This window comes from Quercus lobata, chromosome 6 (assembly GCF_001633185.2).
Source record: "Quercus lobata isolate SW786 chromosome 6, ValleyOak3.0 Primary Assembly, whole genome shotgun sequence".
NCBI lineage: Eukaryota > Viridiplantae > Streptophyta > Magnoliopsida > Fagales > Fagaceae > Quercus > Quercus lobata.
In genome coordinates, this window is record NC_044909.1 from 35,408,332 (window position 1) to 35,423,386 (window position 15,055).

The following is a 15,055-nucleotide window of genomic DNA, read 5'->3' on the forward strand; positions in this document are numbered from 1 at the left end:
AATTCGTAATACCCATACTCCTTAGATGACTTTAAGCAGTAAAGGTAAGCAAGCTTGTCCACCTTAATCATATCTCCGTCCATAGCAGCCAGCCATATCTCCATACAGCCGACCACTATCCTCCACAAATTGGGCATAAGTTGCCTAGAAGCAATACCAAAGTGTCCTAAAAGCTCCATAAGAAACGAGTGGATGGGTAATCTAAGCCCACACAGGAAGGCTGCTTTATAGAAGCATACCTCCCCAGGCGAAAAGTGGCAAGCTCGTTCCTCCTCACGAGGCAGACGAACCCTAAACCTATCTAGGAATTGAAACCTATTCTTAAATCTGGAGAGTGTCTCATCGTCCAAAGCACACACCTCCTCAAGGGCATGAAAAGCCCTAACCTTTGTAGGGACAGAGACAGCGATATCCCCCTCCACCAAGTCATCGCTAAAGGATAACCCGGTCTCAAGCTCACTGGACCTAACCTCAGACATTCTCTCTCTCTCACTCACCAAACGTTCAAACCAATTGATCGATTGACTAAGCATAGGGAATAACTCACCCAATGCAACACCTATACCACTACCCTAAAAAAAATAAAAAAAAATAAAAAAAATTCCCAACCAAAGGGAGAAAATCACGGGAAGTATCTAAGGAAGCCCCCAAACGAGCAAACAAGAAGGAAACTGAAGGGCACACTAACCTAACCTTAGAACTACTGACTGTGAAAGCCAAAAAAACAGAGGAAAGGGAGGAATCCTAAAAACCCCAAAAACCAAAAATAAACACACAAAAAAAGGGAGAGAAAGAAAAAAAATAAAAAATTCATCATAGTCTATATCTATGCCAAAAAGAAAAGGAAAGAAAAAGAAGCATAAAACAAAAAGGAAGAAAGGCATACCTTTAAAAGAGAAAGCCCAGCCACGAAATGCACTAGCTCGGAGAAGAATCGCAGAGAAACGGTGGAGAAGAAAAGACTCAGAGCAATGATTAGGAGTTGGAGAAAGTGAAGGGGAAAGTGAAAAGAAGAGAAGTTTAAAAACCAAGGCACAAAAACTGAAATCCAGAGGGAAACTGAAAGAGTCACACAATTGGAGCATTAACTCCACTGTTCAGAACACGCCACGTGGCCATGACGCGTGTGGCGCCGCCACCACGCATTAAATGTGGAGCGAAATCCCAAGAGGCATGTCTAGGTCAAAAAACCTTTCACCTTCCGATGGTCATCATGGCACATCATGATGACCACAGAACCTGGAGGGCAGCTAATAGGACTGACGAGCTAAACTTCCCTGGACGATCTCACCAAATATGCTCGTCCACCTAGGCGCAATACGGACAAACTGAGGAGAGCCATTAAAGGGAGCATTCGATACCTTGAACAGTTATGAAACAGTTGGCAAACCGTTGGAGCCTCATTAAAACCCATATTCATGAGCCTTGAGGTATTACAAAAAGGGTACTAAAGCCACAGTTAAGGCTCCAACGACTAGGAACCATGAAGCTGTATATATATATACTTTGGTCAGAGACAAACCATGTACATAGAAAAACCTAAAAGCACTCATAGTTACTCTAATATTTTATCTTATTCTCTAAAGGCTTCCTTATACTGACTTTGGCATCAGAGACGTTGTGGCAGGCACCACACCAGTTACCAATCTAAGGGAGCCATCTCACTATATCTGCAGAGACACAGACGAGGACTCAGCTCCATCTAGATGCACCTACGAAGACTGACAATTTGCACTTCATTAGTTAGGAATTATTCAAAATGGATTGTTCCGAATTTGCATAAGTGTGTGTGCATTAGGTTCTTGTTGTTGTGCTCTACCCCCTAGAAGAAAAGTGCTTGCACTTCTAGCTGGAGAGAATGAATCGTGAGTTCAATGGATCAAAGCCGCCTGGAAAGCTTTGCAGTGTGGGAGGTGCAAGCGCATTGAAACACCAGGTCATGAATTCTCCATCTCGATTCTTTAATTAAAGAGTCAATAACAGGTTCTCTTTCATTTTGGTTCACATTCCACAGCATACATTTTAATTCTTAATCTTCAAAGTGGCCTTCAACATATTGTACTTCCACGACCGTTCCCCGGTTAAAACACCAGCAAAGATGCAACTAATTTTGCATCGTTGTTTACACACAGCACATGACCTATCATCATTTTCCATTTCCACCTGTACAATTCATAAACAAAAACCAATTAGGCCATTTCAAAATCCTTTAAAATCAACAATTCGAAAAAAAAAATTAAATAAATCAATTAGGCCATTTCCCAATCCTATTCAAAAACAGAGTTTGATTAGGCATACGACCTATAAATTTCTTTGTAAACACAATTTCAAATTCACACAATCCTTAAAAAAATCCAATTTCACTCCTATAAATTCAAAAACAAATTTCAATTTCAAATTCACGAACCAAGGGTTTTTTTACCATTAAACATATACACAGACGAGTTTCAAACACAAACACAATTGAATTTCAAACCATCAAGAATTTGAAAACACAAATCCACTCCCGCACAAATTTCGAACCTAAATATATACACAGATTTTAAATCGCATTAAATTAAACTTCAAACCTAACCTAAATCAAATTCCAGTTAAATAAAGTAACAAACACTAAAACACAATTGAAATTTTATATGTTATCAGGATTTGAGTTTCGTACCTGAATCGAGTTGTTCATAGAGAGAGAGAGAGAGAGAGAGAGAGAGAGAGAGAGAGAGAATTTGAGTGGCGGGAATGAAACTTGGTGATTTCAAACCTAAACATATACACATACAATGAATTAAACTTCAAATTCAAGTAAAACAACAATTGAAAGTTTAAATGTTATTAGGATGTCAGTTTCGTATACTTGAATCAAGTCGTTCAAAGAGAGAGAGAGAGAGAGAGAGAGAATTTGAGTGGTAGGTATGAAACTTGGAAGTGAAATTCAAGTTCGGGTGTGAGACTGTGTCCGATAATCTATTTCTTTTTTATAGTACATTTCGAGTTTAATGGGCTTTGTTATTGGACTTTTGGCCCCCAAAGTCCAATTCCACCTTGATCTTTTACTATTATTATTTTGATTAATTTTTTTATTACAAATTAATTATTCTTCAAAATGAGGAATAACTATTCATCTTTAAAATGGTTGTAATACCTATTCCTTAATAAATGCAATGATTTCTGAAATTAATAGATTTCCAAATAAACAAACTTTCCATATATACATAACAATTATAAAAGTAAAAAATCATTAAAATAACTTATCTCTCTTTCAAATTTAAAAAATATTATTTTTAAGAAAATATAATTGTATGAGTAATATATTTTCTAAAAAAAATATTAAATTTTATTCTAATATTACAATTCATAACCAAACTAATGAATAGGTTTAATTATTCCATTATAACACATTTTATTCCTCTAGTAATAAAAAATACGATTCCTATTATAATCCTCATTCAGTGTACCAAAGTGTCCTAAGTAATGATTGTGTGATTGTGTCTATAAATTGACTTTTGTAAGTATAGCGTTATTATAATTAAATGGTTGTCTATAAATTGATAAGTCGCATTAAATATATCATAACTTAATATGAATTTTTATGACATTTATAATCCCAAATAACAAATTATTAACTATTCATTTTAATTTTAAAAGTGATTTTAAAAAAATATAAACTTAAAACATAGATATGTAAACAAGAAACTAGTTATATTATTAAAAAGAACGCTCATCGTGGGTCCTTTTGTAAACTTCATCGAAGTTGTGACTATCAATTCTCACTCATGAAAGCTGTTACTTCCATTCTTTATCAACTTTTCTCCATTTGTGCATTTGTATGGCAGGTTTTGAGATAAAGAAAGGATGGCATGTAAATATTGATGCAACTTGTATACACTATGACCCAGATCTGTACAAGGGACCCCTATGCAATTCGATCCATCAAGAGTTGATGTAATTAGCTCTCTGGCCAGCTCTTGATGTTCCCATATTTGTTTTGGGATCAGGACCCAGGACATGCTTTGGAATGAATATGGCAAAAGTGCCGATGTAGGTCTTTTTTTCCAAGACTGACAAGTGGATACAAGTGAGTTATTTTTTCACTGCACTAATATTCCATTATGCTTTCTACTGATAACAACCAGTAAATCTTGTTGCACAAAATTTATCACACACTGCCGTACACACATTGTGAAAAATTGCGTGTTTTGAAAACATAACTGGAATTGCGTTTTTCAAAACGCGATTTTAGTCTATGGCAGTGTATAATAAGACTACCCGCTCATTGTGTAGGTGGACAGTTCACAGTTGATGATCTTGATACTTGCCTAGAAAAGAAGACACATATTCCTAGACTGAGAAATGGCTGTCCAATATCTTTGAAGCCCATAAGAGGTGGGAAGTAAGCAAATATGAGTGCAGAGAATTCATTCTCTATGCCAAAGTTTGAGAAGTAACTAGCATGCATGATTGAAAGATGGGAACAACTTGCCAGAAATATGCGCAATCTTGTTTAGTTGAAGTGAACCTTCTAGTAGCATTTTTATCTTTATAAGATGAACCTCATAACATAGAATAGAGATTGCATGTTGAGTCACATAGACAGTCAACTTCCAGGTTTTTTTTTTTGGGTTCCAATTGAAAACATAGTGTGGCCCATGCATGGTATGGATTATCAACTACCATATGTTCTTGACTTATTGTGTACCAAGCACCACACGGTAATATAGGTCCCTTAACTGCCTCAGAAGCATACGGGTGTAAAACTCCAGATATATGCTTAAATTTTCGATCTTTATGGGATAATGTACTATATGAAATATCACTCTTACATGCATGAGAGGTCCACTTATGTAGGTCCTAAAGTATGAGAGGAGTGTTGCATAAGATATTACTTGGGTTTTCTATTAGACTGCAAGTATATGGATATGAAACTACAAGAAACTAAAGAAATTAAACGAATATAAAATTTTAAAATAAACATTAGTTTTAACCTGACTGAATGGAAGTATACAGTTCTAATATGATGACAATGTACTTGCTCCTCCTATCCTTTATATTGATAATTAGCGAGGTTTTGACAAGCCAAGGAATCATGTCCTAAAACAAAAGACAAGCCAAAAAAATTGCTTTACCACTGCCTTGATATTTGAGAATAGAGCAGTTCAAAGAAAAAAATATTAGAGCACAGAGTTGGAAGGTTCCAAACCAGACAGCCCGGATGCTGAAGCCGCTGCCAAAACCAAAACCAAACATATATTTTTGATGTAATTGCATGTTCATGAAATGGAAGGTGCTAATTCCTCATTGCAGATACACCTGAAACCCTTGACAGAAACAGCAGAAAAGGAACTTCTCACTTCTTTTAGATTTTAATGTCATCAGCCTGTCTGTCGAGTTATAGTTAATTTTGTAATTAAAGACCCCAAACACCCCCCCCCAACCCCCCTCCCAAAAAAAAAAGGGTTGGCATAGAGTGGAGTGCAGCTCAAAAGCATTCTGTTTTCCCTCTTGGAGATGATACAATCTGTAGTTTCATCATCACCTTCTTGAGATGCAGGTGTGCAAGAAAGACACACACATGCACATGCACCTGGTGATAAATGTATTGATAAACTACCACAAGTCCAAAAAGTTTAAGCCGATAGGAAATTGTGGAATTAAACACTTAAAAACCATTATTTTCTAAAACTTATGCTCTACTACCCCTTAATAAAAAGTTGGCCCAATACATGGAATTTTAATTTTTAAATGAGAAGTAAAGTAGAGATAAGGTTCAAACTCAAGACCATGTATTCTTTCTCATGATGCTATAACAAACTATCACTAATTCCAAAAATTTAAGTTGGTCGAAAATTGTGAATTTAATCACTTATTCATTATTTTCTAACATATATAATTAATCCAATTAAATCATGATTACAAATAGTACGCATTTTTAAGAAAACTATTTGATATTAAACTCTTTATTTTATAAGTAAAAGAAAATCTTTTTTATTAGTTTGTTACACAAGCACCTAGTGGGTTTTGAAACCACAATCTCACCCTCCACCTATTATTGTGGGAGGAAGTTCTCTTTGAGACAAAGCTCATTAGCTTATTTGATATAAAACCCCAAATCCAAGTTTTTCACATTCTCACAATGATAAGAAAGACAATATCACAATACATAGAGCACAGGACTTGACCAAGAAAAGATACAGTGACCTTTACTCAATGGAAATCAATTTGTATTGTTGGACGGTGCTTGTTATGGCTTGTTCAACCGGTAATCTCTCCATGCTTGATGCACCATAAAACCCGTGCACTCCTTTCGTGCTCTTCAGTATGAATTCAGCCTCGCTAGGACCAGATATAGGACCTGCAAAGTATACCAGATTGTTTTGAAGATTATGTTGATTAAGGAACCAAGAACATTTAGAATGGCAAATGAAAAACAACCTTGAAAATGCTTTTTGAGTGTTGAAAGTTACCATACACAAAATCAAGGAAAATAAAAGCTGGAGTCAGGATGAGCCCAAGCATAATGCCAAAGTTGACAGTTTAATAATCATATTGTTACTATAAATAAGATTAATAGCGGCAAGAGCCTTGTGGCTCAATGGCATTGCCCAGGGAAATCCTAGGTTCAAATCCCCCTCCTCCACTTATAAGAAAATATATAGATAAATAATCGAAATTAGAACATTAGCATAATTGGAAAATAAGAACAAATCCAGAATATGAATTTGTAAGAAAAGCTCTATAACATTCAATCTACAGTATGTGGCTCTAAACTATTTTCTACCATAAAGAAGATAAATGATCACTTTAACAAAGACACAGAAAATATGTTAATGCTAGTGCGTGCGTGCACACACACACAAAGGAGTAACTAATTAAAAGAATTTCATGCCAGCGTATAAAGAAGCTAAATTCAGAATTAAAGAAACACCAAAACTTCGCAACAGTCTTCATAACAAGAAGCAAATGTTTGCTAGATACCTCCATGACAGAGCACAATAACATTAGGATTGATTCTATGTGCAGCATCAGCTATAGCCTGAACGCGAACTACACTTTCCTCCATCGATACAGCTGTCTGTGCACCTATAGAGCCAGATGTTGTGAGTCCCATATGGGCCACTATGATATCAGCCCTAGCTTTTGCCATCTCTGTGGCTTCATTTTGGTTAAAAGCATATGGGGTTGTCAAGAGACCCAGTTTATGTGCTTTTTCAATCATCTCAACCTCTAAGCTGATCATTAAAACAAGAAAAATAATAGCTTTATTAGGCACAAAAAACACCATAATGGTATAAATGAGGGTAAAAGTTTCCGTGAGGGCATACCCATATCCCATTCCTGTTTCTTCAAGATTTTGTCTAAAATTGCCATCAAAGAGCCCAACAGTTGGAAAATTTTGCACCCCAGAGAATCCAATTGACTCCACCTGCTTTAGGAAGTAATCCATTCGGCGAAAAGGATCGGTAGCACAGACTCCAGCAAGAACTGGTACCTTCTTCACCACCTATACATGCTTGTGAGCTCCATTTCAGTAACAAATTTTACAAAAGCGGGAGCAGAAATTGACTGAGAAACATAACCAAGCAAGTCTTTCCATGTTTACTTTAAGTTATATTGGCCATCCTATAAAATACATTATACATAATATATATATATATATGAGTGGACATAGAAGATAACTGAAACAGAACTAAGAGTTAAGTAAATATATCCACAAACCTATTACGCAAATAAAATGTTGATAATTGACCAAATGATCTCATATTAAAATATATTACATTTACAGCCTAAATCCAGTTGATTGCTATTAATAACAAGTTACAAGAAGGATGTTCAACCCTTCTCTTATGATATGAAAAATTCAACAAATTTCAAGTTTGTAATTCATGGGATTCAAACATTTCTTTTGAGTCAGATGCTGGTTAAAATTGCCATAAACTGGTGATGATCCACGCCCCCTCATATATAACATGGTGACTCTTAGTAGAGTTCCCTCAACGCCTTTTACCGTTTCACAACCAAAATTTTGAAATTTGAGTTTGAATACATGCTTAGTCGCATAATTGAAAGTTACAGAAGTTTAAGACAATGTTTCCAGATGATTTAATAAAAAGCTTCCTAACAAAGATCTCTCTTGTAAACAACTTTTAATTCAAGCAAGCAGTTGAAACTTACTGGCAACACTTCATTGGCCATGTCAAGTACTATAGCATTTGCATCAGCAAAAGGCAATAAGCCAGCTAAGGAGCCCCTTCCGGCCATGCGAAAGCGACCTGAATTGTACAACAGTATCAGATCAATACCACCAGCCTCCTCAAACTTTGCAGATATGCCTGTCCCTGCACCAGCCCCTAATATTGGGATTCCCTTACTTATTTGAATTTTCAGCTGCTGCAATATTGACCTGGTTCTTTGTAAAGTTTCTGTTGCAAAAATAATTGGTAACTGGTTAGCTCTGAGTCCACCATGACATAGAACAACATCTATTCCTCACTACTATGGTAGCTGGTAATTGAAACACTGTGATACAAAAGTAATAAGTTTATTCTTATTTTGCTTTCTTAGTTAGTTTGTAATCAAGTAATACATATTGACATGCTTTTTCTCATAATAAAATCTAAATCACAAATTAAACTACATACTTTCTTTTTTTCTTTGACAAAAAATTTTATCTCTAAAAAGAGACGCTCAAGTGGACAGGACATGTACAAATTAGACTACATTGATGGAAATTGCAAAGGCATAGACAATACAGTATGACATATGCATCCATTATACGAAAGATTAACAATGCAATTAGGATTTCCAATTGTTAGAAGTATTGATTAAATGATTAAATTTATCATATCCCAATAACTTAAGCTTTTGGGACAATCAGTAATTTAACACCAATATACTGTCACAAAAACCAGCAATTACTACTTTCCAACAACAACACTAGGGCCTCATTTTATTGAGCTGTACTTTCATTCGTAACATATGAATTCAAGTGTTCAAACTAAACCTGGTCTTGCATCTGGGAAGTCACTTGGGCTGTAGAGAATGGCCCCAAAGCTTGACAAATTCATCTTGGAAACAGTATTTTCCTGAAATTCTTGATTGGCTTCAGGACTAGCAATTTGCACAAAACTGGAATCCTTAGAATTCTTAGCACTGATCTCTAAGAATGAGTCGACCAATGCATTTGCAAACTCAGAGTCATTAATATGACAAGGATACAACTTCACCTATAAAACACTAACAAATTTTAATTATACAAGGTAAACAAAGATAGTTAATGTATGAGATTATGGCAATTAAACCCAAGCACAAAGAGAAAGTTCAAATTGTGACACACTCTAGTCAATGAGCAATAATGATACCTGTCGATCTTCATTTGTCTGAATAAGTCTCTGTAGTTCAGTTATAAGAGTATTGGTAGCCTCAAGATCATAAAAGGGCATCCCTTGAACATCCAGAGCAGAGATACCTTTTTGTGGCAGGCAAACACAGATCTTTGATGATGACTTGTTTAATTTATTTGCTATAAATTCAGCAAATCTTTTATTCTCATCTGGCGTAGTTCGCATCAGTGAAACCTGAAAACGGCAATATAGATTCTGTCATACAAACTCTGATATATAATTTCATCAGAGCTGAGGATGTGTTAAACAATTGCTATGGCATAAAACATGAGATTCCAATCTTCCAGCAGAGACACAAAGATCAGAGATTCTGTTTTGCCATTAGAATCACAAGGAAAATGAAACCTCTTTTGTCATATGCATAAATTAACATTAAGACGATAACTTTTAGTAGTATCTTGAAAATCAAAGCACTTAAATGCCTTAAATAGTGCCAGAATAAAATGATAAAGATCAAAGAGAAGAATAAGGGTTGTAGAGACTCATCACCTGCTTATTATGTTCATGGATTTTTCTTTGCTGAAAATTAGAAGGTATGGTATCTTTAGCTCCAAAGTTGACCATGTCTAAGGCTCCAACACTTAGGACTAATGGGATCCTCTTCTCTATAACGGCATCAAAGCGGGAATTGTCACAAGCCATGACACCACCAACTAAATAGTCTGCGACCTCTGTTGTTGTGATGTCCAAAACACCCTAAGTAAAATGAAAATGAAAAGAGTAAATATATAAAGGGAAGAAGCCGTCACCAAGCAGGGGAAAAGAGGATTAAAAAAAAACAGAGAAATTATAAGGATTAAATAATCTGGCTCCACCAACTCAACCCATATTGAACACCTTGACAGACAGAATTAAAGAAAGATATATAAATCAGAAAATACTCAATACAAGTCTGTAATGTGAGTCAATTAAAGATTTCTTATTTGATGTACGCCATTATAACATGATATGACACAAAAGTAAGTTTGAAAATTTATCATCAGCTCTTAAGTACCAACATTAACTGAAGAAACATTCAAATAACAAACATAAGTACCTATCTCTAGCTTAAGCGGATGAGTTTCATTGTTTTCAACTAGCTATTCTAAGACAAGTTTTAAGTCACCTAAAATTGATGATGTTAACATCTTCATCAATTCAATTAGAAATTTGAGGTCGAAACACAACCTAGAAAAAAAAATTTGTTAGAATTTCCCAACTAGCAAACATACGAGAAGGTTCAAGTTTTTTATAGCCAGCTTCCAAACACATAAAAGATCCACTTCTTTTGACAAAGCATCTAGAGTTTAGATGCAAATGGATTGTATATAGAGAGGTACCTGTATAAATCCCTCTCTAACAAGAGACTCCATAGCCTTTCCCCCTACCCCAGTGGCATGAAAAACCAAGGTCTCATAACCTTCTTTATGCAATCTTTCTTGGACAGCAGTTACACATGGTGTTGTAACCCCAAACATCGTTAAACCAACCGTAGATTTTTCATTGACACTAGAAAAATCTCTGGATCTCTCAAGCCTTCCAATCACCATTCCAGCAAAAGCAGCTCCAGCATTTGAGAACACAACTCTACTTACACTATTAACCCCACAAACATCCACTATGGATGGAAACAATATCAAATCTGATGTCCCAACATAAGGTTCGGTTTGACCACTAGCTACTGTTGACACAATGACCTTAGGCACTCTAATCGGAAGAATTCTGAAGGCAGATGATATAAGAGATGTCCCTCCACTGCCTCCAATACCAATGACTCCAGCAACAACACCATCCTCGTGAGCTTTCTTAAGAAAATGTTCAAGTGCTTTACTCATTATAGCAATAGCTTTGCCTCTGTCATCCGGAAGCAATGTTGGGGCTTGCCCAACTGACTCAGAATAACAAGAGAGAACATCCTTTCTCGACACAAATATAAAATCTCCCAAACTCTCAATCTCCTTCTGCCCAGAAGAAACATCAAGAATCGCCACTTGTACCTATCATTTCCATGAGCAATTTGACAACAAACAAGAGCAAATTAGTTTTCTGGCCAAAATACATTGTTGGTCCCTAAACAAGAACAATTTTGGTCCTTATAGTTTAAAGTGATCACATTTAGTCCCTATGGAGTGATGACAAAATTAGTTTTTAAATTGGTCATGTTGTCTAAGGACTAAAAATGATCACTTTAAACTTCAAGAACTAAAATCACTCATCGGTTAAACTTTAAGAAATCATAGTTTTTTTTTTTTTCACAACAAAAACAAATAAATAAAGTAACCTACAATTGACCTACATTGTTAGAGACCCACATAAAAAATCTAAAGAAAATGTTGTGTAACTCAATATAAGAAACATTCATAAAATATTTTGTGTACTTACAAAAATCAAGAAGGAAAGAGGATAAACTCGATGCCCTTACTATAACAGAGGATATGGCCCTAAAAAGAGCTACACTGTGACAATGAACTTTGATCATTTGATAGGTATAGAAAGTCATACTGAGTTACACTCGAAGCCTTATTTTTACCATACAATCTTTAAGTTGGTTGACCTCCTACTTATAGATACAAAAACTAGGTTGTAAGTTGTAACCCGTGGTTACGCACGAAAACACACATTTGACAATAGGAGAGTGAAGTTGCCTTAATGGCTTACGCGCCGAGTATTATGAATGGGTGACTTGGCATCAAAATTAAACTGGACGACAATTGCAAAAATTCAATTTGGATTCTCACTGTGCTTCAACTTATATATATTATACCAAAAGCTAAATACATAACAAATGTCAAAGTTATCATCCAATTCAGAGAACGAAACACTACATTAGAAAAAGACAAGAGAAAGTGTAATGTGTATATATATACCTTAAGAGAAGAGTTGTTGGAGAAGGTGTTGAGATTGGATCGGACTGAGTTGGATAGGAATCGGAGCTCGTCGAGCTTCGTATCGGCGGTTCCAACACAGAAAACTCGGAGAGTTCGATTACGGTCCGCCATTTTTCAACTCTCAAGGCTCTAGAGATTCGGGTTTCGGAGTTGGTGTGCAAAATTGTGCAAGGCTGGCTCTTGCTTTGCTTATAATATATATATATATATATTATGGAGAAAATGGATTGAGGAAGATCTTCCTGTTGTCAGTTGTCAGTGTCAACTTGCAGGTAGAGGGGCAATGACTGAAGTTTGAAGCAGAGTATAGGGTTAGATATGTAAAATCCACCGCCTGAAGATGAAGTTTTTACATACTTCTGCTGAAAATAGAAAATTTGTTACAAGGTACAACCGACTCACCGCATCAGTCAGTCTATCAGAGATGCTTTGCTAATGCTGTACCCCAATTTTAGTACAAGCCAAGTAGAAGAATTTATTTTGTAATTATTAAGTGGTCAGAGAGGGACCTCAGCTATTTGTTCTGTTCTTGTTTTTGATGTTATATATATTGATTTTCAGTAAAATTTATATGTTGTAACTTAGCTTAAAGGAGGGTGTTTATTTCGGTGAAAAACTCATACAAAAATTATTTTACACCCCTAGTATTTGGGCAGACTGGAAAACATGGTCAATTTCAGTTTGACCACAAAATATGGGTTCCTTCAATGGGAAATCTTTTACGCTTTTATTTTACCTTCAACCGTATTACACTTCTATTTTTCAACTTGCATCCGAACCGAGAGAGAAGCTCTAGCTGAGACCCGTCCAGTATAATTTCGGCGTATATACATATTTTTCGGTAATAATTTTATGTGTAGTGGTTCTTCTTTACAATGTTGGGTTGGGCTTCCTCCGGCAGTACTAGGCCCAAGTGTTTTGTGTAAGAGAGTTGAAACCGGTGCAACTGTAACTCACTTTGGTCTAACTTGTGCACAAACTATGCCCTTCTTGCCAGACTTCGATCATATACCCATGGCAGATAGAGCTGCTACAAGTAAGTTATGGTAGGCAAATATAATAAGGATAGAACAACGAATGCTAAAAGGAATAAATAAATGGGAGCGACAAGAAGTTCCCCCTTACACAAAAAAAAGTAACAAAAATAAATGGGGAAATAATAATAATGGGCTTCTTGGATCAAGGAAGGGAAAATTAGTTTGCCATGCCAAGTAATGCTATGGGGTTGAAACCGAGAAGGGAAACCACTTCCTTAATGTAATTAATCTCCCTAGGAAAAAGAAATTAATTGCTTTGAGGGAATGGGCCTAAATGGTTTATGTTAAATGAGGATCTTTTTTCTTTGATAGAGAGCAGGGCTTTAGAGGGAGAGAGAAGACCAACCTATTGGTGCATGCCTACCATTCTAAATTCTCTATTTTTCCTTTTTTCCTCTTCCTTTCTTAGTGCTTTCTCTTGTATTATGACTTTCTCCTAGAGATTACTATTACCCTGATCGTGATCCCTCCTCTATGCACAACAAGGGCCCTTTTTATAGTGTCTGTTGTGACTAGTTTTTACTATTTTAGCATTTAACTACTTTTTTCTGGTATGGGTGTCCTTGTCAACCATTACTGGTTCATCAGTCGTTCAGCCGTTACTACTTATCTGTGTTAGTTGTGCCACCTCACATTACCAAACAAAAAAGACTATTTTGTTTGTTTGTCTGCCGTGACCCTCCTACCTGTTACAGTGTGGGTGCTTTCTCTCTCTATCCCTCATGGCATACATCAAGTGGTTCCTACTCATCTTAACTTCTTTTGAGCGGTATGTCATCCCAACAGGACATTTCCCCCAAAAGAGCTTGAGCAGGAACCCTATAATAGATTTTCCCCTCTCCCCATTGCTTGACCATACCCTCTTACCTCTAACTCATGACCTCACCACGTCCTGTATTAGCTGGGTACAGGCTGGTGATGTCTGGGCCTCGCGCTTGCTTCATTTCTATGTATGTTCAAAGCTTGCATGTTGCTCATGCGTTTGCCGTGATCTAGAGGCTTGTCTGCTCATTTTGTCGGTCATTTTTGGCTTCTTATGGCGTGGGTTGTTTTTTGATCTCCTACTTTCTATGCCTTGCTTCCTTTGGGGGCTAGGCTTTACCGAATTGTGGGCTTTCCTTCCTTCAGCCTACTCTTTTACTCTTTCTGTAACCTTGTTATCATTTCCTGTCATACCATTCTATCATTCCTGCTGTGATGTTATTTGACCCAATCCTACTGGGCCTTTTTGGGCCTGCCGTTTATTCTTCTCCCAATGACTTAGTATGGTCATTGGTCTTTTTATTACATTACTTGCGGGCTCTTGTGTCCCATTTGTTTCTTCTTGGGCATCCTTGGCCCATTTTCTTTCCTTGGGCTTCCTTGGCCTTTCCCTGACTCTGCATTACCATGAGCTTTTATTTAATTTCTTTGGGCTTCCGCGACCTAGTTACCTTATCCCTCATCCTTAGGGCTCATGGGCTTGTCATTAACTCTTTACTTTCTTTGTTTGCATTACTTCGGGCTTACTGTAGCCCATTCTCACTTTTCTACATCACATGCTGCCTATGAGTTTGTTACTTCTTTCTCTCCGGGCTTTTTTAGGCCTACTTTTTTATTTTATAAGTTTATAATCCATTATTCCTGCCACTTAGACTTAATGGTTTTTCTATCCACTTACTAACCCTTTTCTGCCCATGTTACTGGACTTCTTCTTTCTACTAGACTTCCCAAAATGAGCATCAACAACGTGCAAGCTAAATACAGGAGACCATTTTCC

General features: G+C 36.4%; 1 protein-coding gene across 1 annotated transcript; it reads right to left on the reverse strand.

Moving 5' to 3' along the window:
- Positions 1 to 5,979: 5,979 nt before the first annotated feature.
- On the reverse strand, positions 5,980 to 12,766 carry LOC115994971 (UPF0261 protein mll9388-like). Its single transcript, XM_031119332.1, has 9 exons — positions 12,239 to 12,766; positions 10,712 to 11,368; positions 9,882 to 10,088; positions 9,351 to 9,566; positions 8,993 to 9,215; positions 8,164 to 8,411; positions 7,314 to 7,492; positions 6,967 to 7,220; positions 5,980 to 6,343 (listed from the first exon to the last, which is right to left on the reverse strand). The coding sequence occupies exons 1-9, from the start codon at positions 12,368 to 12,370 to the stop codon at positions 6,192 to 6,194; spliced, it is 2,268 nt and encodes a 755-aa protein (XP_030975192.1). The 5' UTR covers positions 12,371 to 12,766; the 3' UTR covers positions 5,980 to 6,191.
- Positions 12,767 to 15,055: the final 2,289 nt, after the last annotated feature.

Coding starts and splice junctions, on each gene's coding strand:
- LOC115994971 (XM_031119332.1), bottom strand. CDS start 12,370: ATGGCGGACCGTAATCGAACTCTCCGAGTTTTCTGTGTTGGAACCGCC. Junction 10,089..10,711: donor TTAGAGAGGGATTTATACAG/GTACCTCTCTAT, acceptor CATTTTACTTAG/GGTGTTTTGGACATCACAAC. Junction 7,493..8,163: donor TGGCCAATGAAGTGTTGCCA/GTAAGTTTCAAC, acceptor AAGCATGTATAG/GTGGTGAAGAAGGTACCAGT.